Source organism: Bombina bombina, chromosome 2, assembly GCF_027579735.1.
Source record: "Bombina bombina isolate aBomBom1 chromosome 2, aBomBom1.pri, whole genome shotgun sequence".
Lineage (NCBI taxonomy): Eukaryota > Metazoa > Chordata > Amphibia > Anura > Bombinatoridae > Bombina > Bombina bombina.
The window spans coordinates 530,267,002-530,291,001 of NC_069500.1; the positions used below are offsets into that span (position 1 = coordinate 530,267,002).

At 39.3% G+C, this 24,000-nt stretch overlaps 1 protein-coding gene across 1 annotated transcript in view; it reads left to right on the forward strand.

Moving 5' to 3' along the window:
• RNF31 (ring finger protein 31) overlaps nt 1–24,000 on the forward strand; it is a 184,874-nt gene that overhangs the window by 29,932 nt on the left and 130,942 nt on the right. The window contains 5 exon segments of the mRNA XM_053702361.1: nt 13,297–13,341; nt 16,849–16,924; nt 16,926–16,949; nt 19,210–19,269; nt 19,389–19,440. Coding sequence (XP_053558336.1) covers nt 13,297–13,341; nt 16,849–16,924; nt 16,926–16,949; nt 19,210–19,269; nt 19,389–19,440 — 257 coding nt within the window.

Below are 24,000 nucleotides of genomic sequence, written 5' to 3' on the forward strand. Positions count from 1 at the left end.
CTTTTCATCACCCCAATTTTTTCAATTTTTTAGTTTTGATTGACTTATTTTTGTTCTTCACTAACATTTGTTGATCAACTTTTTGAACACTTTTTTGGATTATATTTTATTTTTTATGTTATTGCATATTGTGTATTTTATTTTTTATGTTATTGCATATTGTGTATTTTATTTAATTATATCTTAACCTCACTGGATTAAGTAGCTAGCATTTTTATATCCCATTTGCAACTCATCACTATTTGATCGTATCTATACAATTATTTTGCTACCCCCTTTTTTTTGCACTGCAGTGCATTGTTCTTATTTTTTGGAACACTATTTTTGAAACATATTTTTGAACACTATTGTATTGTACTATTGTTTATTAGTTTTTTGCTTGATGCACTTGTTATAGTTGTACTTAGGCTAATACTGTTTTATTAGTATACACTCTATTCTGGTGTACCACTCACACTGATCACCTGTTATTACCTCTGTTTTTATTGTAATTATCAGCTTTGGCCCCTTTGAGCAGCTTCTGTAAGATATTCCTGTATTTGTAATTTTATTTATATGTGCTTTTTACATTTTTTATATATATAGTCTTTTATTACTGATGCTTTTTAACATGGTTCATTAAATAATCTTCTTTTATCTCTCTGTGAGTATATTTATCCCTTGGCCTCTTGTTGGCGCTGTATTCACTTCTTACTACTAATGAAGTTATTAGATTCCACTTCTTTGAAGTGAGTTTTAGTAATAATTTTATTGTCTCTTAATTATTGTATCTAAATCCAAATAGTTAATATTTGTTCTACTTTTTACATAGGTAAGATTAATTCCAAATTCATTATTACTAAAATCTTCCAAGAATAAATATAAAAGATCTTCATCACCCTTCCAAATTAAAATTATATAATCTCTGAACGGCAGATCATACGAAAACGCCAACACTGAGAGAAGTGATAACTGGTTGGGGAAAGGTATTTAAAACACTATCATTTTTACCTTTTGGATTCTGGTGATTGCTTTTACATCATCTTGGGGCTTTTAAGAAGTTTACAAAAAATACTCCAAATAACGGAACCTATTGCTATAAGAACAAAAGTCAGCAAGTATCTGAGTATAAATGAATGACTTACTGTTTTTTTGCCTAGAAGCCTGAAAATTTAGAGACACAAGGCTAGATAAGCATTCAAAAGTGCTTCTGTTCAGATTTGCACTGCACACTTAAGTATTTTAAAAACGTTAATTTGAGTTGTATCAATTTGATTAATTATATGTTGCCATTGTTCTCTGTATCAAACTATCTAATGATTCTACCTTTGTATCAGAGTATAGAAAGTTTTTTATTTATGTATTTTCCTTAAGGTGCACCCTTAGTATACGGTTTATTAGCATTGTATTTTGTATCTATTTTTAGCATTGTATTTAGTATTGTCTTGAAGTATATAAATAATTATTGCCATATCAAATATATATTTGATTATACATAACAACTGTGGTTATCTGAGTTACGCTGCAGTTTTTATATAGAGGTAGAGCAGCTTCTAGCGCACTCTAACCCATTGGTATACATTTCTATTTTCAGTGTGAGATTTTGGGAAAATCACACTTCTAGAGTTGCATTATCTTCCTTTTGGGCCACCCTTCACCTGAGTTTTCTGATTCGGTCATAGAGACCATTATTCAGGCTCGTAAGCCTGTGACTAGAAGATTTACCATAAGATTTGGCGTAAATACCTTTATTGGTGTGGATCTAAAGGGCTACTCATGGAGTAGGGTTAGGATTCCTAGAATTTTGTCTTTTCTTCAAGAGGGTTTGGTGAAGGGTTTATCGACGAGTTCTCTAAAGGTTCAGATCTCGGCCTTATCTATTTTGTTAGTAAAACGTCTGGCGGATGTCCCAGAAGTACACTCATTGTCAGGCCTTGGTCAGGATCAGGCCTGTGTTTAAACCAATTACTCCTCCATGGAGTCTTCCTTTAGTTCTCAAAGTTCTTCAAGGGGCTCCGTTTTGGGTCTGTGCTTTCCTTGGATATTAAATTGTTATCTTGGAAAGTTTTATTTCTGGTAGCTATTTCATCTGCTCGTAGAGTGTCAGAACTCTCGGCATTGCAGTATGAATCTCCTATCTTATTTTCCATTCAGATAAGGTAGTTTTACGTACTAAATTAGGATTTCTTCCTAAGGTTGTTTCTGATCGGAACATTAATCAGGAGATTGTTGTTTCTTCCTTGTGTCCTAATCCTTCTTCTCAGAAGGAAAGACTTCTGCACAATTTGGACGTGGTCCGTTGCTTTAAAGTTTTATTTACAGGCGACTAAGGACTTTCGCCCCAGTCTTCTTCTTTGTTAGTGGTTTTCTCTGAGAAAACGTAAGAGTCAGAAAGCACTGGCTACTTCTCTTTTTTTTTTTGGCTGAAGAGCATAATACGTTTTGCTTATGAGACTGCTGGACAGCAGCCTCCCGAGAGAGTTACGGCTCATTCCCACGAGGGCTGTTGCTTCCTCATGGGCATTCGAAAATGAAGCTTCTGTAGAACAGATTTGCAAGGCTGCAACCTGGTCCTCTCTTCACACTTTTTCAAAGTTTTACAAATTTGACACTTTTGCCTCGGCTGTGAGGCTGTTTTTGGGAGAAAGGTTCTTCAAGTCAGTGGTGCCTTCCATTTAGGTTCCCTGTCTTGAACCTCCCGTATCATCTGTGTATTCTATCTTGGGTATTGAATCACATCAGTAATTAAGATGATCCGTGGACTCATCGTGTCTTAAAAAGAAAAGAAAATTTATGCTTACCTAATAAATGTATTTCTTTTTTGACACGATGAGTCCACGGCCCGCCCTGCTTTTTTAGACAGGTTGTGGGTTATTCTAAACTTCAGACACCTCTGCACCTTGGCTTTTCCTTTCTGTTCCTAACTTCGGTCAAATGACTGGAGTGGGAGGGAGGGGAGGAGCTATTTAACAGCTCTGCTGTGGTCGCTCTTTGCCTCCTCCTGCTGACCAGGAGGTGAATATCCAATCAGTAATTAAGATAATCCGTGGACTCATCGTGTCAAAAAAGAAATAAATTTATCAGGTAAGCATAATTTTTTCTTTTGCTGCAATAGGTTTTTAATGTTAACCCCTCAACGACCGTAACGTACCATGTAAGTTGCTGGTCATTAAGGGTTTCTGTGCTAACAATAGCAGGGGTCACAAGACCACAAATGTTACATGTCAGACAAAAGAGATGTAATTACAATTGGTTTCATAACATATCAGTAAAAGCAAAGAGAAAATAAAAAATAAAAATGATATACATTATATGTTTACATGACATATTTCCAGCATAATTTGAATTGCCCTTGGATTATATACCTTCTAGGTGATGTATGAGGCCACTTTTGAACTGCCTAGTAATAAAGGGGATGTAAGAGTTCAGAAGGTAAACTAAATCAAGAGGAGACCACTCTTGGGTCTCAGTTGCGTAACTCCTCTTTTTGTTTTTCTTTCTATGTTAACACTCTGTAAAACATATCAATTATCCTGATCCAGCATAAGTATATAAGTAACTCAAATGAACTAATCATCGGATGTAGGCAATTAATAAACAGGACTACTCAAAAGAAGACTTAAAGTGAGTAAACCCATTCAACATCTCCGATACCCAAAGGATAGCAAACTTAAATGGACAAAAAGTTAAATTAAAACAGGAGCGCTGTAGCTAAAGGTGTCAGGCTGAAGTGAAGCAGGTGTAGAAAATTATAAAAATTAGTGTAGTAAATTACTTAGACAACAGTAGTGAGGGACACATCAATATGTGTCAGATATAAGTGCTAAAATATATCAAGGGGTGATGTACTTAGTGATAAAGTGATTAGTGCATATTTCTGATAGGTCAACAAAAGTGTTTAGAAAGTATATATAATCAAATACAATAAACAGTGACAAGTTGTGCTATTTAGCAAGCTCTGCCTAAAATTTAATAAAGCAGAAAATGAATAACAAACACAAACAAAATACAAAATATATCTTGTAATAAAACGGACGTCTCCCGTATATAGAAAAGGGATTTTGCCAGTCCACCAAAAGTATAAAATGTTTATCCTTATGGCCAATTGGATATGAGCAGTCCCAGGTATCTAATGTATTGTCGATAAATGAGGAAGGCTTACCCCCAAACAATACGTCTCTTGATCGAAAGGAAAAAAGAAATTACCGACCGTGGCGGAAGTGACGTCACCCTTTATGGGCGCTGGCCTGGACTGAGCCCTCCGATTGGTCCTTAGCGATCGCTTCTCCGGTTTCAGCTGTTAGGTTCCAACAACCACAGAATATCCGCTCTATATGTGCCAAAGCACGCAGGAAACTGGTACAAGGTGCTGTATGTGAAGTGCAGCTGTTCAAGTAGATACAAAAGTTCCGCTTTCGTACCCCTTCGTATAGCTTGTAATTTCAGTGCATCAATAAGCACTAGAATAGTACAGAGTTCAAGGTTTTCAGAGTTTCACCAGATGGCAGACAGGCATCAATCTGTGCACAGCACTTAGTAGCTGTAGAATATCCTAAAATCTATGGCAAAAACATCAACGCGTTTCTCCCTCTACTGGGTCTTTCTCAAGATGAGGTGTTGCAACAGGTGCACCTATTTAAAGGTGTATCTAGATCCTCTTATTGGCATCTTTAATTGGTCACTAGAGAGGGGGTGTATATCATTATTTAAAGGTACGGTATTAGCCAAAATAACATATGTTAAAAGCCAGCAATACATAAGATAAAATTGTCAATAAAAATTGTGAAAAAAACACCATAAATACTAAATAAAATATAAATATATCTGTTTATCATCTAAAAACTGTCAATTACAAATTTATAGTGATAATGGTGTGGTTACTCGATATCAAAATAAGAAACTTTCATGATAAAATGAATATATAAATGAATATAGGCCCTTATATGGAATGGACTAGTTAGAAAAATTATTAATATGTATCCTTATGGAGACCCACATATAGAATGAAGTATATACATTTTTAAAATATATAATATGTAGTGTAATGCCTCACCATAAAGGGACACTCACTAGACTTAAAGCAGGGGAAATTTATTGTGTATATGGCATAAATTTAGGTCTAATAAGAATGGGGAGATGTCTAACTCGGAGTTCAGGCCAGCGGGGAATAGAGGTATCATATCTGTATATAAGTTCTGCCTCTTTAAGTTTTAAATTTTTTTTCTATATTCCACCTCTCCAATTCTGTTTAAAATGTGCTATCCCCCAATATTTTAAATCAGAGGTTCTTCCATTATGCACTAATTTAACATGTTTAAAAGATTAGTGTCTTCTTCTCCCTTTTTCAATACATAGGTGATGTTCCCTTATCCTGTCTTTTATCATTCTTTTTGTTTCCCCAAAATATATTAAAATCACACGAACATTTTAAAATATAAATGACCCCTTTAGTGGTGCATCTAATGCACTCTTTAATACTAAATTCTTCTTCCAGATTTATGAACTTTTACTGCGCCTTTTTTTGTCACTGAAACTGGTAGTAACAGGGAAAAAAAAGCCCTATATTTTCCCTCCTTGTAAATTTTTCTGTATGGGTGTCATTGTTTTCATGTTGTAAGCACTGGGCTGCCAAGATAGATTTGAAATTTTTGGATTTTCTAATATCAATTTTAGGTTTTGGTGGTAAAGAGTCCTCCTATAATGGGATCTGCTTTTGTATGCCCCAGTTTTTATTTAAATTTTTCTAATAAGACCTGGTCCACGCTATACCCCCTCAGTAATATAAATGGTATATTGATTACCTCTGTATTCTCTATGTTAGTCTTTTGTTTATATTGAGAGCAATGATTTTTCTATCAGTCTCCCTTGCCCGTATTACAGCCTTATTTACGTCTCTTTTTTTGTATCCTCTATCTAAGAATTTTGCCCCATTAGGATCTCAATCTGATTTTCAAAGTCTTGGGGTCTAGAACACGTTTTTCTATAATCCTTAGACTTTGGCCAAAAAGGGATGTTGTTCTTTCCATTGTTGGAGATGGCAACTGTTGGCATGTATGAAAACTGTTAGAGTCCACTTCTTTAAAGTGGGTTTTTGTTTCAACTAGGTTATTTACTACATAATTTCCAGGTCTAAGAATATAACTGTTTCCTTACAGTAATTAAAGGTAAATTTTAGGCCCCTATCATTAGCATTCATCTTGTCAAACCAACTCTATGTAAATCTGATTCGGACCTCTCCATATTAGCAGGACATCATCGATGTACCGCCTATAGAGCATGAGGTCTGCACCATAGCTACCCTCTTGGAAGAAAGATTCTTCCCAACTGCCAACAAACAAATTGGCGTAGCTAGGTGCAAAACCTCGCTGCCCATAGCCTTGCCTCTATTTGTAAAAAGAATTTGTCATGTAAAAATAATTATTTTTTAGTATAAAAGCTATACCTTTTTACTAAAAAATTGTTTTTGTTCAATCCCTTTCATATCAGTATCAGTGCTTAAAATATTTGTCAAATAGCTGAGATGCCTTTTTCATGGTCTATTACTGTATATGACGAAGTTATATCTCCAGTGACCCCAGAATAAAATTATCCTCCCAAACTAGGTTTTCCAGAGTGTTTAAAACAGCAGTTGAATCTTTAAGATATGAGTCTAGTTTTTCACGAATTTCTGCAGAAAAACGTCCACATATTGTGATAAATTTGAAAGATAATGCCCCAATTCCCGAGATAATAGGTCTCCCCCGGTGGTTGTTTTACATTCTTGTGAATTTAGGGAGGAAGGTAGAACACCGGGACCCGAGGATGTTTGGGATCCAGGTATTCCACCTCCTTTTCATTCAGTATTCCCAGATCCCTGCCTTCTTTAAAAGCTTTTTAAGTGATGCTGCAAATTTATTAGTTTGATTTAATTCTAATTTTTTGTATGTTTTCATCTCACTTAACAGTCTATTAGCTTCAGATTCATAGTAGCTGGTATCCATTACTACAATCCCGCCGCCCTTGTCGGCGGGCTTGATGGTCACTTTGTTGTTCTTTTTAAGGTTTTCTAAAACCAGAGTGTCCTTTTTAGTCATATTTGTTTTTATAAATCTAGATGGCTGGCTGTTCCTCAAATCTTTTAGAGCCATTTTTTCAAAAGTCTCCAGATGACTTCCTTTTGCTGAGACAGGGTTAAATTTGGATTTAGATTTTAGTGTGGACAAAATTATCCTGCTTAGTTACAATCCTTTTTGTAGAGGTCTTATTTCTAACGGACTTCTCATATAGAACCGTTATAAAGTGAGATTTCTTACAAACTTTTTATATGTATATGCGTATTAAATTTATTTAATCTAGTACTAGGGGCAAAGAGAGGCCATAACTTAATATTTTGATTTCTTCCTCTTTTAGAGTAGTAGTACTAATATTGAATACTCCCAGTTGTATTCATCTCCCTTTTTTGGCTTCGTTTTTGTCCATTTTCTATTCTACCTACATTAGGGACTTTTTACGGTAAACCAGGAGTTTGGTGTTTTTACCCTGCGTTTTTTTATACCATCCCTCAGAATAGCAACTTAAATCGTTTTATGTTACAAAAAAAAGTGAACATCGTATGCATATATTGAACTGTGCATGGAATTAACCTCTCACATGTGGGAATGTGCTTTTCTCCTTCTCTTTCATTCTCCCCTCCTCTTCCTTTCTTTTTTGGGGGCTCAGATTATAATCATCTCTTGCAATTATTCTGATTATTGGTATTGGTTCCCTAGGAATTTGTCTACCTTTATGCTTCAGTTTGCAGCAAATAATAATTAGTAGAAGTGTACAGGGATCTTTAATGTCATCTATAATTATAACATTATTTTATGGAGAGGGTCTACAGGCAAATTAAGCAACACAGAACAGTGATCGACCCACTGTCTCGGTCGCCGACAGCCGTTCTAGAGCAATACTATGTAAACTAGCGCCTAGTAATTAGATTTTGTTGGGCGGCGCCCCTCAATGAGTAGAGCATGGTAGCGAGTTTATGTGTATATATCCGTAGTCCCTAGATGTAATCAAGGAAGATGTATATGGTCATTGTATACTATACCAGCAATATAAATTTTCCTACGATTATATATAGAACACATGGGAATAATAAAGCTTATGGCTTAATACTGACCATCTAGAGGGAAAAAAAAGAAAAGAAAAAAGAGAAGCTCTAAACTAGCGCCTAGTAATTAGATTTTGTTGCATGGCCTCTCAAGGAGTAGTAAGAGATATACAGTTTATGTGTATATACCAGTAGCCCCGTAGATGTAATCAATAAAAAATGCACATTGTACATTGTATAATACTAAAAAAGCTACCGAAATTTTCTTAAGAGATATATAATAACACATGCTGTAGTAAAGTTTGTGGGCTTAATACTGACATCTAGAGAGATTTTGTTACATAGTCCCCTAAACATGCATTCAAAGAAAATGTACCATGGGACCCTTGTATCATACTATTAACAGCAATATACATTGTCCCTAAGGTTATATAAATAAAACTTGAAATAATAGATGCTTATGGCATAAATACCTAAACATCTAGAGAGAATAAAGGAATAACAAAGGAGAAGCTTTATAGAACCTTGCAGTTCAAATGTATGAAATGTCTAGATCTTAGCCGTGTCTTCATCCAAGAGTAAGCAAGAGTACAAGCAATTTAACCAACTCCTGCTCTCGTGTGTGCCTTAGCAGTATAAGGTTGATAGCAGTTACCCCATATGGGCAATGCTGGCACAAGCTAGATGTGATGAAAGCAGCCCCTCTCAAAACTGTGAAGGAAAATGCCCTACAAATCAAAGCCTGAGGGGGCATTTCCATATCTCCCTTCACTTCGTAAAGATTTAACGCTTGGCGCTGGGAGATTTGATATGTCAAAGGGGCGGGGGGGGCCACCCGTAGGCAAAGTGGTGTGAGAGTCACAGGGCCAAACCATGCTGGTGTCCTGGTTTGCAAAAGTCAGTTTGCACATCTTGCTGGGCTCCCCTCTTTCTGAAAATGTAGTTAATTACATCGTCCCTCCGAGTAGCAGAGCATTTAGTGTGACTATTTATAGTGCCCCATATTCTCCTCTGTATCGGGCTTGTAACTCTGTTGACGCTAAAACCAAAGCTCCACGGCGTCCATTGTACCTCTCTAATACTCGGCTCTTGCTGTTTCTCAGATGGACATCTAAGCGACTCTCAGAAGATAGAGTTTCCAAAGTTGCCACAAATATTCGTTCCAGCTCGAGGAAATGATCATCAAGGAGCTCTAGAATTTTCTCCAACATAGGTGTGTCCGGTCCACGGCGTCATCCTTACTTGTGGGATATTCTCTTCCCCAACAGGAAATGGCAAAGAGCCCAGCAAAGCTGGTCACATGATCCCTCCTAGGCTCCGCCTACCCCAGTCATTCTCTTTGCCGTTGTACAGGCAACATCTCCACGGAGATGGCTTAGAGTTTTTTTAGTGTTTAACTGTAGTTTTTATTATTCAATCAAGAGTTTGTTATTTTGAAATAGTGCTGGTATGTACTATTTACTCAGAAACAGAAAAGAGATGAAGATTTCTGTTTGTATGAGGAAAATGATTTTAGCAACCGTCACTAAAATCCATGGCTGTTCCACACAGGACTGTTGAGAGCAATTAACTTCAGTTGGGGGAACAGTGAGCAGTCTCTTGCTGCTTGAGGTATGACACATTCTAACAAGACGATGTAATGCTGGAAGCTGTCATTTTCCCTATGGGATCCGGTAAGCCATGTTTATTAAGATCGTAAATAAGGGCTTCACAAGGGCTTATTAAGACTGTAGACCTTTTTCTGGGCTAAATCGATTCATTATTAACACTATTTAGCCTTGAGGAATCATTTATTCTGGGTATTTTGATATAATAATATCGGCAGGCACTGTTTTAGACACCTTATTCTTTAGGGGGCCTTTCCCAAATCATAGGCAGAGCCTCATTTTCGCGCCGGTGGTTGCGCACTTGTTTTTGAGAGGCATGACATGCAGTCTCATGTGTGAGGAGCTCTGATACTTAGAAAAGACTTTCTGAAGGCGTCATTTGGTATCGTATTCCCCTTTGGGCTTGGTTGGGTCTCAGCAAAGCAGATACCAGGGACTGTAAAGGGGTTAAAGTTATAAACGGCTCCGGTTCCGTTATTTTAAGGGTTAAAGCTTCCAAATTTGGTGTGCAATACTTTTAAGGCTTTAAGACACTGTGGTGAAAATTTGGTGAATTTTGAACAATTCCTTCATGTTTTTTCGCAATTGCAGTAATAAAGTGTGTTCAGTTTAAAATTTAAAGTGACCAGTAACGGTTTTATTTTAAAACGTTTTTTGTACTTTGTTATCAAGTTTATGCCTGTTTAACATGTCTGAACTACCAGATAGACTGTGTTCTGAATGTGGGGAAGCCAGAATTCATATTCATTTAAATAAATGTGATTTATGTGACAATGACAATGATGCCCAAGATGATTCCTCAAGTGAGGGGAGTAAGCATGGTACTGCATCATTCCCTCCTTCGTCCTACACGAGTCTTGCCCACTCAGGAGGCCCCTAGTACATCTAGCGCGCCAATACTCCTTACTATGCAACAATTAACGGCTTGTAATGGATAATTCTGTCAAAAACATTTTAGCCAAAATGAACACTTATCAGCGTAAGCGCGACTGCTCTGTTTTAGATACTGAAGAGCATGACGACGCTGATAATATGGTTCTGAAGGGCCCCCTAACCCAGTCTGATGGGGCCAGGGAGGTTTTGTCTGAGGGAGAAATTACTGATTCAGGGAACATTTCTCAACAAGCTGAACCTGATGTGATTACGTTTAAATTTAAGTTGGAACATCTCCGCATTCTGCTTAAGGAGGTATTATCCACTCTGGATGATTGTGACAAGTTGGTCATCCCAGAGAAACTATGTAAAATGGACAAGTTCCTAGAGGTCCCGGGCTCCAGAAGCTTTTCCTATACCAAGCGGGTGGCGGACATTGTTAATAAAGAATGGGAAAGGCCCCGGTATTCCTTTCGTCCCCTCCCCCCCATATTTAAAAAATTGTTTCCTATGGTCGACCCAGAAAGGACTTATGGCAGACAGTCCCCAAGGTCGAGGGAGCGGTTTCCACTTTACAACAAACGCACCACTATACCCATAGAGGATAGTTGTGCTTTCAAAGATCCTATGGATAAAAAATTAGAAGGTTTACTTAAAAAGATGTTTGTTCAGCAGGGTTACCTTCTACAACCAATTTCATGCATTGTCCCCTGTAGCTACAGCCGCATGTTTCAGGTTCGATGAGCTGCTACAGGCGGTCGATAGTGATTCTCCTCCTTATGAGGAGATATGGACAGAATCAATGCTCTCAAATTGGCTAATTCTTTCACCTAGACGCCACTTTGCAATTGGCTAGGTTAGCGGCTAAGAAATTCTGGGTTTGCTATTGTGGCGCGCAGAGCGCTTTGGTTGAAATCTTGGTCAGCTGATGCGTCTTCCAAGAACAAGCTACTTAACATTCCTTTCAAGGGGAAAACGCTGTTTGGCCCTGACTTGAAAGAGATTATCTCTGATATCACTGGGGGTAAGGGCCACGCCCTTCCTCAGGATCGGCCTTTCAAGGCAAAAAATAAACCTAATATTTCGTCCCTTTCGTACGAAACGGACCAGCCCAAAGTGCTACGTCCTCTAAGCAAGAGGGTAATACTTCTCAAGCCAAGCCAGCTTGGAGACCAAGCAAGGCTGGAACAAGGGAAAAGCAGGCCAAGAAACCTGCCACCTGCTACCAAGACAGCATGAAATGTTGGCCCCCGATCCGGGACCGGATCTGGTGGGGGGCAGACTCTCTCTCTTCGCTCAGGCTTGGGCAAGAGATGTTCTGGATCCTTGGGCGCTAGAAAGAGTCTCCCAAGGTTATCTTCTGGAATTCAAGGGGCTTCCCCCCAAGGGGGAGGTTCCACAGGTCTCAATTGTCTTCAGACCACATAAAAAGACAGGCATTCTTAATTGTGTAGAAGACCTGTTAAAAATGGGAGTGATTCATCCTGTTCCATTAAGAGAACAAGGGATGGGGTTCTACTCCAATCTGTACATAGTTCCCAAAAAAGAGGGAACGTTCAGACCAATCTTAGATCTCAAGATCATGAACAAGTTTCTCAAGGTTCCATCGTTCAAGATGGAAACCATTCGAACTATTCTTCCTTCCATCCAGGAAGGTCAATTCATGACCACAGTGGATTTAAAGGATGCGTATCTACATATTCCTAATCCCAAGGAACATCATCGGTTCCTAAGGTTCGCATTCCTGGACAAGCATTACCAGTTCGTGGCGCTTCCTTTCGGATTAGCCACTGCTCCAAGGATTTTCACAAAGGTACTAGGGTCCCCTTCTAGCTGTGCTAAGACCAAGGGGCATTGCTGTAGTACCTTACTTGGACGACATTCTGATTCAAGCGTCGTCCCCTTCCTCAAGCAAAGGCTCCACACGGACATTGTCCTGGCCTTTCTCAGATCTCACGGATGGAAAGTGAACGTGGAAAAGAGTTCTCTATCTCCCGTCAACAAGGGTTCCCTTCTTGGGAACAATAATAGACTCCTTAGAAATGAGGATTTTTCTGACAGAGGCCAAGAAAAACAAAACTTCTAGACTCTTGTCGGATACTTCATTCCGTTCCTCTTCCTTCCATAGCGCAGTGCATGGAAGTGATCGGGTTGATGGTAGCGGCAATGGACATAGTTCCTTTATGCGACGCATTCATCTAAGACCATTACAACTGTGCATGCTCAGTCAGTGGAATGGGGACTATACAGACTTGTCTCCGAAGATACAAGTAAATCAGAGGACCAGAGACTCACTCCGTTGGTGGCTGTCCCTGGACAACCTGTCACAAGGGATGACATTTCCGCAGACCGGAGTGGGTCATTGTCACGACCGACGCCAGTCTGATGGGCTGGGGCGCGGTCTGGGGGATCCCTGAAAGCTCAGGGTCTTTGGTCTCGGCGAAGAATCTCTTCTACCGATAAATATTCTGGAACTGAGAGCGATATTCAATGCTCTCAAGGCTTGGCCTCAGCTAGCGAGGGCCAAGTTCATACGGTTTCAATCAGACAACATGACAACTGTTGCGATACATCAACCATCAGGGGGAAACAAGGAGTTCCCTAGCGATGAAGAAGAATGTGACCAAAATCATTCCTATGGGCCGGAGTCCTCACTCCTGCTATCCACATCCCAGGAGTGGAAAATTGGGAAGCGGATTTTCTGAGTCGTCAGACATTGCATCCGGGGGAGTGGGAACTCCCATCCGGAAATCTTTGCCCAAGTCACTCAGCTGTGGGGCATTCCAGACATGGATCTGATGGCCTCTCGTCAGAACTTCAAAGTTCCTTGCTACGGGTCCAGATCCAGGGATCCAAGGCGGCTCTAGTGGATGCACTAGTAGCACCTTAGGACCTTCAAACTAGCTTATGTGTTCCCGCCGTTTCCTCTCATCCCCAGGCTGGTAGCCAGGATCAATTCAGGAGAGGGCGTCGGTGATCTTGATAGCTCCTGCGTGGCCACGCAGGACTTGGTATGCACGATCTGGTGAATATGTCATCGGCTCCACCTTGGAAGCTACCTTTGAGACGAGACCTTCTTGTGTCAGGGTCCGTTCGAACATCCGAATCTGGTTTCACTCCAGCTGACTGCTTGGAGATTGAACGCTTGATCTTATCGAAGCGAGGGTTCTCAGATTCTGTTATCGATACTCTTGTTCAGGCCAGAAAGCCTGTAACTAGAAAGATTTACCACAAAATTTGGAAAAAAATATATCTGTTGGTGTGAATCTAAAGGATTCCCTTGGGACAAGGTTAAGATTCCTAGGATTCTATCCTTCCTTCAAGAAGGATTGGAAAAAGGATTATCTGCAAGTTCCCTGAAGGGACAGATTTCTGCCTGTCTGTGTTACTTCACAAAAAGCTGGCCAGCTGTGGCCAGATGTTCAAGCCTTTGTTCAGGCTCTGGTTAGAATTAAGCCTGTTTACAAACCTTTGACTCCTCCTTGGAGGTCTCAACTTAGTTCTTTCAGTTCTTCAGGGGGTTCCGTTTGAACCCTTACATTCCGTTGATATTAAGTTATTATCTTGGAAAGTTTTGTTTTTAGTTGCAATTTCTTCTGCTAGAAGAGTTTCAGAATATCTGCTCTGCAGTGTTTCCTCCTTATCTGGTGTTCCATGCAGATAAGGTGGTTTTACGTACTAAACCTGGTTTTCTTCCAAAAGTTGTTTCTAACAAAAAACATTAAACCAGGAGATTATCGTACCTTCTCTGTGTCCGAAACCAGTCTTCAAAGAAGGAACGTTTTGTTGCACAATTTGGATGTTGTTCGCGCTCTAAAATTCGATTTAGATGCTACAAAGGATTTTAGACAAACATCTTCCTTGTTTGTTGTTTATTCCGGGTTAAAAGGAGGAGGTCAAAAAGCAACTTCTACCTCCTCTCTCTTTTTGGATTAAAAGCATCATCAGATTGGCTTACGAGTACTGCCGGACGGCAGCCTCCCGAAAGAATCACAGCCTCATCCACTAGGGCTGTGGCCTTCCACATGGGCCTTCAAGAACGAGGCTTCTGTTGATCAGATATGGTAGGGCAGCGACTTGGTCTTCACTGCACACTTTTTACCAAATTTTACAAGTTTGATACTTTTGCTTCTTCTGAGGCTATTTTTGGGAGAAAGGTTTTGCAAGCCGTGGTGCCTTCCATTAGGTGACCTGATTTGCTCCTCCCTTCACTCGTGTCCTAAAGCTTTGGTATTGGTTCCCACAAGTAAGGATGACGCCGTGGACCGGACACACCTATGTTGGAGAAAAACACGAATTTATGTTTACCTGATAAATTACTTTCTCAACGGTGTGTCCGGTCCCACGGCCTCCGCCCTGTTTTTTTAATCAGGTCTGATAATTTATTTTCTTTAACTACAGTCACCCCGGGTACCATATGGTTTCTCCTATGCAAATATTCCTCCTTAACGTCGGTCGAATGGACTGGGGTAGGCGGAGCTAGGAGGGATCATGTGACCAGCTTTGCTGGCTCTTTGCCATTTCCTGTTGGGGAAGAGAATATCCCACAAGTAAGGATGACGCCGTGACCCGGACACACCGTTGGAGAAAGTAATTTATCAGGTAACCATAAATTCTGTTTTTTTTCCCACGTGGTAGTCGCCATCTTGGTTGACTGCCTCCTGGTAACAGAAATAGCATTATGCTGAGTTCCAATTAATTTACAGGTGTTTGTGGTCAATATTGTGATTACGCAGCTTAAAGGGACACAGAACCAAAAAAATATATTTTATGATTCAGATAGAGCATGCAATTTTAAGCAACTTTCTAATTTACTCCTATTATCAATTTTTCTTGCTATCTTTATTGAAAAAGCAGGCATCTAAGCTATTTTTTGGTTCAGACACTGGACACCCCGCTTGTTCATTGGTTGGTTAAACGTATCCACCAATCAGCAAGAACAACCCAGGTTGTTCACCAAAAATTGGCTGGCAGCTAAACTTACATTCCTTGCTTTTCAAATAAAGATACCAAGAGAATGAAGAAAAATTTTAATAGAGGAGTAAATTAGAAAGTTGCTTAAAAGTGCATGCTCTATCTGAATTACAAAATAAACAATTTGGGTTCAGTGTCCCTTTAAGGCAGCATGTCTGGGTTGACAAGTAGATCGGGGGGAGGTATCCGCAGACTAGTTTTCAATGTTAAGGTATCTGCCGCCATGGTTCTGTACCTGGTCTGCTTCATTCAGAGACGTGCTGCAATATTCTCCCGGAGGGCTTCTCAGTCAGTTCCCAAACCTGATTCTCTTTATTATCTGTATTTTAACTTATAGATTGATTTTGCAATAAATCTGTTTTTTTTCTAATTGGCCTCGGGAGCTCTTCAGAAACATGTCTTCTTGTTCTGGCAGCTAGCTCCGCCACAACATTTTAACAATTTATTTTTATAATAATAAAAATTATTTTTCTGTAGTGTAGCGGCCCCCTTCAGTACCCTACCCCCTCCCCCTCCGGCAAGATGGATTTCCCACCCTCTAATACCCCTTCCACTTTAAGAGCCCCCCCATTCCTTCCCACTCACTGCCGCCTCTAACAGAAATTTTCTGTATGAACGGTCCCTCCCGCTCCCACCCCTCTGCAGTGATGGGCCGCCACGCGCCTCCCTCCTAACCTTCTCTCACCACTAACGCTCAGCACCCACCGCTGCAGGATGCCAGAGAGGGCCACAGAGTGTCTCTCTCTGCATCGGTAACTCTGCCCGTCTTTCATCACATGCCCCCACTTGTAGGCTTACCAGAAATAGAGTGATCTTGCTACTTTTAGGGATATCACGGCGGAGAGAGGTCCATGACAGCAGCGTCTTACAAGGTACGATGCTGGTTGTTAAGGGATTAAGTTGGAAGGGTATCTGGGGTTCAAGTTGACAAGCTATGCATTGAATGAGTTCAGTTGTGTGTGTGATCTGATTATATATGTTGCTTCAGTTTGCTTGTGTATGGCTATATTTGTGAAGACAGTATCTGATTGGTTGTGTTTTTAACTTTGCATGTTGAAATAAGTTAATTTATTTCAGTGTATTTGATTGCAGTATGAGTTGTATAATGAATGATATTAACAGAAAGTGTTGTGGGACAACCACTTAAAAACTGTCACATTTTGTCAAATTCACTCTTAAATAAGTATGTTACTGTGCATTTTCATTGATCCATTTTTTAGATAGGAACCTCTATCTAGACAGACATTAAATATGTATTCCTGTTGTTTTTGTGTAATAGGGTGGTCGCCTTAGTGCTCGCTCTTTATGGATACTCGTGCAGTTCACCCAGATGGTTCTCAGTTTCCCAGAGTCTGTTCAGGAGCCTGATCTCTCAACTGTTGCAGCCAGTGACCCGCTGATTGTCATTATCCTGCACCCGTGAACAAAACTTGCTTATCTCGGTAAGATCTAGTCATGGACTAGTAAGAAATTGCAGTGAACAAGTAAGAAATGAAGCTTTGGCCCATCTTAGTCATTTTTCTTTCCTAACTAGTAAACTTTCTTCCCCCTAACTGCTAAATTATAGTTTGTTTTTTATGTTTATGTGTTATGTATGTTCATTAATATGTATATGTAAAAACAAACAAGAATGGTCTATAGCTCACCCATTTTAGCTGTCCCCCAAAAAATCTGTTATCTCCCAACACACAGACAAGAAATTGCAAAGAGATTAGTAGGTGGGAAGCGCTCAAAAGCCTAGGTTAAATAAAATATTATACTGCTATTTCTATAGCATCAGAATACAAAAAATATATAAATATAGGCAGTCTAATTCTGTTGGTACATCTTGGGACCTTATATCCTTGTGAAGTGCACTTTCACATTTTTTGAAAAATTCCTTTGAAGGACTCTACATGAACCGATAAAGTCTGAGAGGTTTAAAATCTTACTAGTTTCCCCAATTGTTCAAGCCGGTGAATACCGTGTTTGAGGCAGTTATGTGACCGCAGAGCACGGGTGAATGTCGGAAAGTTTGTGAACACAATACCAGCGTCCGGAATTATCACACACGAGGTCGACAGAAAGTGAGAAGGAACCTTGAATAACACTGAGCTGATGCTGTGCCAAAATCTGAGGTCTGGTAGGAGTTTTTAAAACCATCTTTTCTGAAAAATAGACTCACGGTATATATTATTGTCAGAGTACCCAGAGTATCAAACATATACAGAGTATCCACAAAGAGGACTTTGTATCCTTTCATTTCATACAGTAACATTACAAGTATTCTCCTGCAGTGGACTATGTGCTTTTTTATGTAGTGTACATTTTTGGGAGTTGTGGCCACAGCCTATTAACATTATACACGATATTAAATTAACTATTTAAACATTTTTACATACTATATCGTGTTCTGTTGCTATATATATTTTAGTATTTTGTATTCTGATGTTATAGAAAGCAGTATTATATTTAACCCTAACTTTTGAGCGCTTCCCACCTACCCAATTTTTAATTAATATGTATATATAAGCTTTCTGTTACAGGAGGCCATTCAATTATTTTTTCCTGTGGCACCTAAAAAAATGGCATTTAAAATGTATTACAATTGTTTTCTCCAAAATGGATGCTGTGCTAAGAAATAAAACAAAACGTATGCTTACCTGATAAATTAATTTCTTTCATGGTGCTGAGAGTCCACAAGCCATGACATGTGGATTAAACTTCAGTCCACTAGGAGAGGCAAAAAATACACAACATACAAGAGGCTTTTAATTACTTGCCTTCCTTCCCTGCATTCCTCAGTCTAACATATGGCTAATTAAGGAGAGCAACAGAAAAGCAAGAATAGGACAAAGCACGGTAACTAAGGTGCATCCTAGAAATATATCAACAGTCTCCTGATTAATGTTATCAGACAAAACCACCTTGGGCAAAAAAACTGCAATGAGTCCTAAGAACTGCCTTATCTTGATGGGAGGTAAGATAAGGTGACTCAAACAAAAGAGCAGGTACCCTCAGACACTCAACTATATTAAACTAGTATGCTGGGTATGGTTTTGCCTCCTCCTGGTGGTACTGGAGTTTAATCCCACTTGTGAAGGCTTGTGAACTCTTACCACCTTGTGAAATGTAACGTTTTTGCTCTATGCTTTGGGAGTATGCCATTGGTCATGATTTGTGCAGTGGGAGACTTGCTTATCAGCCAGTGATCTGCTTTCACTGTCTGAACAATATTGTACAAACATGACTTTCAAGATAAATATATTTATTTTTTAACACCTTTTTTTCATGCAAAAAAATATTTTACATTATTTTCTTTCATATATATTTATGTATTTGTAAGTTCTGTAACACTCTTTTAGTTTTGCATACAAACCGTTAATCAGACCACATATTCTGAAAGTCAAATACATATCTCCCAATGTAAATCCATTTTTTTTTCTTCCAGAAATAGAGGAATAATACTACCACTTGACCCCAGATTGGAGCACTCTCCTTTAACCAGTTTCTAGCCAATTCTAATTTGGCCACATTAGTATTATAAACACACAGATGTTTTTGTGACCTGTGCAGCCACCTAATAGCAAAGCATTGTGCTGATCCATCCAAACCCATAATCCTCTACCATCTCTCTTATGACCTATAGTCTATGTGTGTCCTTCAGCCTGTAACAGAACTTGCAGAACATAGCAATTTATAGTCATTTTGTTTTTGCTTTAGAACTCTCACCCAAAGCAGGAAAAGGCAATGCAAGAACTTCTAGGAGACAACATGGAGCAGGTACAAAGAGATTATTTATAAGCACGCACTACATTAGTATAAGGTTGTTGAACAATCTAACACATTGTTAGTTTATTTACAACTCCCTTACTTTTGCAACTTTTTTTTTCTTCTTCTAGAAGAAGTCTTTGGTTGCTGATTCTGCATTGGTTTCTCAGACACCATCACCAGGTAAGTGCAGTAATTACAGATGAGGTTAAAGAAAAGGAAAATGTCATTGAATCAACATTAACGGATTCTCTTGCATCTCTGTGTTGTTGTTTTTTTTTTGTATAAAAACCCTGCCCAAAGCAATGCCATTTAATGTTAGCAATCTTAACCTTGGATTCTGTGTTAACCCAAATATATCCAAGTCTTTTTTAAAAATATCGATTGTGCTGGCTGTTACTACCTCTTGGAAGAAAAGAGTTCTACACGTGTGACGTCTTGTTTCTTAACAAATGCATTTCTTGGAATAAGCATACTCTTTACTGTGCTAACCCCTTTACATGGCTTATGAATATATTTATATAATGTGTTCAATCTCTCCTCTTTTTTTGGGGGGTAAACGGTCACATTTATCATTATTGTTTAAATCCTGAATTCTCTGTATTAATCGTGTAGCTTTTTTCTAAACCTGTAGTTCTGCAATGTCCTTATTATTTAATTAGGCCTAGATTTGGAGTTTGGCGGTAGTCGTGAAAACCAGTGTTAGAGGCTCCTAACGTTGGTTTTAGGCTACCTCCGGTATTTGGAGTCATTTAAAAAAGGGTCTAACGCTCACTTTTCAGCCGCGACTTTTCCCATACCGCAGATCCCCTTACGTAAATTGCGTATCCTATCTTTTCAATGGGATTTTTTCTAACTCCGGTATTTAGAGTCGTGTCTGAATGTCGAGCCGTTAGAAATCTAACGACAAAATCTCCCAGCCGCAGAAAAAAGTCAGTAGTTAAGAGCTTTCTGGGCTAACCGCCGGTTCATAAAGCTCTAACTACTGTACTCTAAAGTACCACTAACACCCATAAACTACCTATGTACCCCTAAACTGAGGTCCCCCCACATCGCCGCCACTCTATTAATTTTTTTAACCCCTAATCTGCCGACCGCCACCTACGTTATACTTATGTACCCCTAATCTGCTGCCCCTAACACCGCCGACCCCTATATTATATTTATTAACCCCTAATCTGCCCCCCTCAACGTCGCCTCCACCTGCCTACACTTATTAACCCCTAATCTGCGAGCGGACCGCACCGCTATTATTATAAAGTTATTAAACCCCTAATCCGCCTCACTAACCTATAATAAATAGTATTAACCCCTAATCTGCCCTCCCTAACATCGCCGCCACCTAACTTCAATTATTAACCCCTAATCTGCCGACTGGAGCTCACCGCTATTCTAATAAATGTATTAACCCCTAAAGCTAAGTCTAACCCTAACACTAACACCCCCCTAAATTAAATATAATTTACATCAACGAAATTAATTATCTCTTATTAAATACATTATTCCTATTTAAAGCTAAATACTTACCTGTAAATAAATCCTTAATATAGCTACACTATAAATTATAATTATATTATAGCTATTTTAGGCTTAATATTTATTTTACAGGTAACTTTGTAATTATTTTAACCAGGTACAATAGCTATTAAATAGTTAATAACTATTTAATAGTTACCTAGTTAAAATAATAAACAAAACTACCTGTAAAATAAATCCTAACCTAAGTTACAATTAAACCTACCACACTACACTATCATTAACATAACTTAAATATAATTATCCTACAATTACCTACAATTAAACCTAACACTACACTATCAATACATTAATTAAATACAATATCTACAAATAACTACAATGAAATCAACTAAAGTACAAAAAATAAAAAAATATTTACAAACATAGGAAAATCTTACAACAATTTTAAATAATTACACCTACTCTAAGCCCCCTAATAAAATAACAAGCCCCCAAAATAAAAAATGCCCTACCCTATTCTAAATTACTAAAGTTCAAAGCTCTTTACCTTACCAGCCCTGAACAGGGCCCTTTGCGGGGCATGCCCAAAGAATTCCAGCTCTTTTGCCTGTAAAAAAAAACATACAATACCCCCCCAATTACAACCCACCACCCACATACCCCTAATCTAACCCAAACCCCCCGTAAATAACCTAACACTAAGCCCCTGAAGATCATCCTACTTGTCTTCACCATACCAGGTTCACCGATCCGTCCTGGCTCCAAAATCTTCATCCAACCCAAGCGGTCGGGTGGCTGCGATCCATCATCCGGCGGCTGAAGAGGTCCAGAAGAGGCTCCAAAGTCTTCATCCTATCCGGGAAGAAGAGTAGATCCGGACCGGCAAACCATCATCTTCCAAGCGGCATCTTCTATCTTCATCTGATGAGGAACCGGCTCCATCCTGAAGACCTCCACCCGCGGACCCATCTTCATCCGGCGACGTCCAACTGAAGAATGACGGTTCCTCTTAAGGGACGTCATCCAAGATGGCGTCCCCCTCGAATTCCGATTGGCTGATAGGATTCCTTTCAGCGCAATTGGAATTAAGGTAGGAATATTCTGATTGGCTGATGGAATCAGCCAATCAGAATCAAGTTCATCCGATTGGCTGATTGGATCATCCAATCGGATTGAACTTGATTCTGATTGGCTGATTCCATCAGCCAATCAGAATTATTCCTACCTTAATTCCGATTGGTGATAGAATCCTATCAGCAATCGGAATTCGAGGGACGCCATCTTGGATGACCGTCCCTTAAAGGAACCGTCCAATTCTTCAGTTGGACGTTCGCCGGATGAGATGGGTCCCGCGGTGGAGGTCTTCAGGATGGAGCCCGGGTCCTCATCAGATGAAGATAGAAGATGCCGCTTGGCAAGATGATGGTTGCCGGTCCGGATCTACTCTTCTTCCCGGATAGGATGAAGACTTTGGAGCTCATCTGACCTCTTCAGCCGCCGGATGATGGATCGCCAGCCCCCGCTTGGGTTGGATGAAGATTTTGGAGCCAGGACGGATCGGTGAACCTGGTATGGTGAAGACAAGGTAGGATGATCTTCAGGGCTTAGTGTTAGGTTTATTTACGGGGGGTTTGGTTAGATTAGGGGTATGTGGGTGGTGGGTTTGTAATGTTGGGGGGGTATTGTATGTTTTTTTTTTACAGGCAAAAGAGCTGATTCTTTGGGGCATGCCCCGCAAAGGGCCCTGTTCAGGGGGTTGTAAGGTAAAAGTGCTTTGAACTTTAGTATTTAAGAATAGGGTAGGGCATTTTTTATTTTGGGGGGCTTTGTTATTTTATTAGGGGGCTTAGAGTAGGTGTAATTAGTTTAAAATTGTTGTAAGATTTTCCTTATGTTTGTAAATATTTTTTTATTTTTTGTAACTTAGTTCTTTTTTATTTTTTGTGCTTTAGTTAGTTTATTTCATTGTAGTTATTTGTAGATATTGTATTTAATGTATTGATAGTGTAGTGTTAGGTTTAATTGTAGGTAATTGTAGATATTTTAATTAATTTAATGATAGTGTAGTGTTAGGTTTAATTGTAACTTAGGTTTAGGATTTATTTTACAGGTAATTTTGTTATTATTTTAACTAGGTAACTATTAAATAGTTCTTAACTATTTAATAGCTATTGTACCTGGTTAAAATAAATTACAAAGTTACCTGTAAAAATAAATATAATCCTAAAATAGTCTATAATTAAATATGATTTATAGTGTAGCCTATATTAGGATTTATTTTACAGGTAAGTATTTAGCTTTAAATAGGAATAATTTATTTAATAAGAGATAATTAATTTCGTTAGATGTAAATTATATTTAACCTTAGGGGGGTGTTTAGTGTTAGGGTTAGACTTAGCTTAGGGGTTAATACATTTATTAGAATCGCGGTGAGCTCCAGTCGGCAGATTAGGGGTTAATAATTGAAGTTAGGTGTCGGCGATGTTAGGGAGGGCAGATTAGGGGTTAATAACTTTATAATAATAGCGGTGCGGGTCGGTCGGCAGATTAGGGGTTAATAAGTGTAGGCAGGTGGAGGCGTCGATTGTGGGGGGCAGATTAGGGGTTATAAATATAATATAGGGGTCGGCGATGTTAGGGCAGCAGATTAGGGGTACATAGGGACAATGTAAGTAGCGGGCGGTTTACGGAGCGGCAGATTAGGGTGTTAATAATAATATGCAGGGGTCCAGTGATAGCGGGGGCCGGCAGATTAGGGGTTAATAAGTGTAAGTTTGGGGTCTTTAGGACTCGGGGTACATGCTTAAGTGTTAGGTGCCGGACGTAGGAAATGTTTCCCCATAGCAAACAATGGGGCTGCCGTTAGGAGCTGAACGCGGCTTTTTTGCAGGTGTTAGGTTTTTTTTCAGCTCAAACAGCCCCATTGTTTCCTATGGGGGAATCGTGCACGAGCACGTATTTTGAGGCTGGCCGCGTCCGTAAGCAACTCTGGTATCGAGAGTTGCAGTGGCGTTTAAATATGCTCTACGCTCCTTTTTTGGAGCCTAACGCTGACATTCTGTGGGACTCTCCAATACCAGAGTTATTTTTATGGTGCGGCAGAAAAAAGCCAGCGTTAGCTACGCGGGTCCTTACCGACAAAACCTCTAAATCTAGCCGTTAGTTTCCCAAAACCTGTATTCAATACAAGTGATTTATATGGGGGAGAATAATCCTTTCTTCCTTTCTAACATGTCCATTTTAGTTTGTCCTACAAGAGTGCTT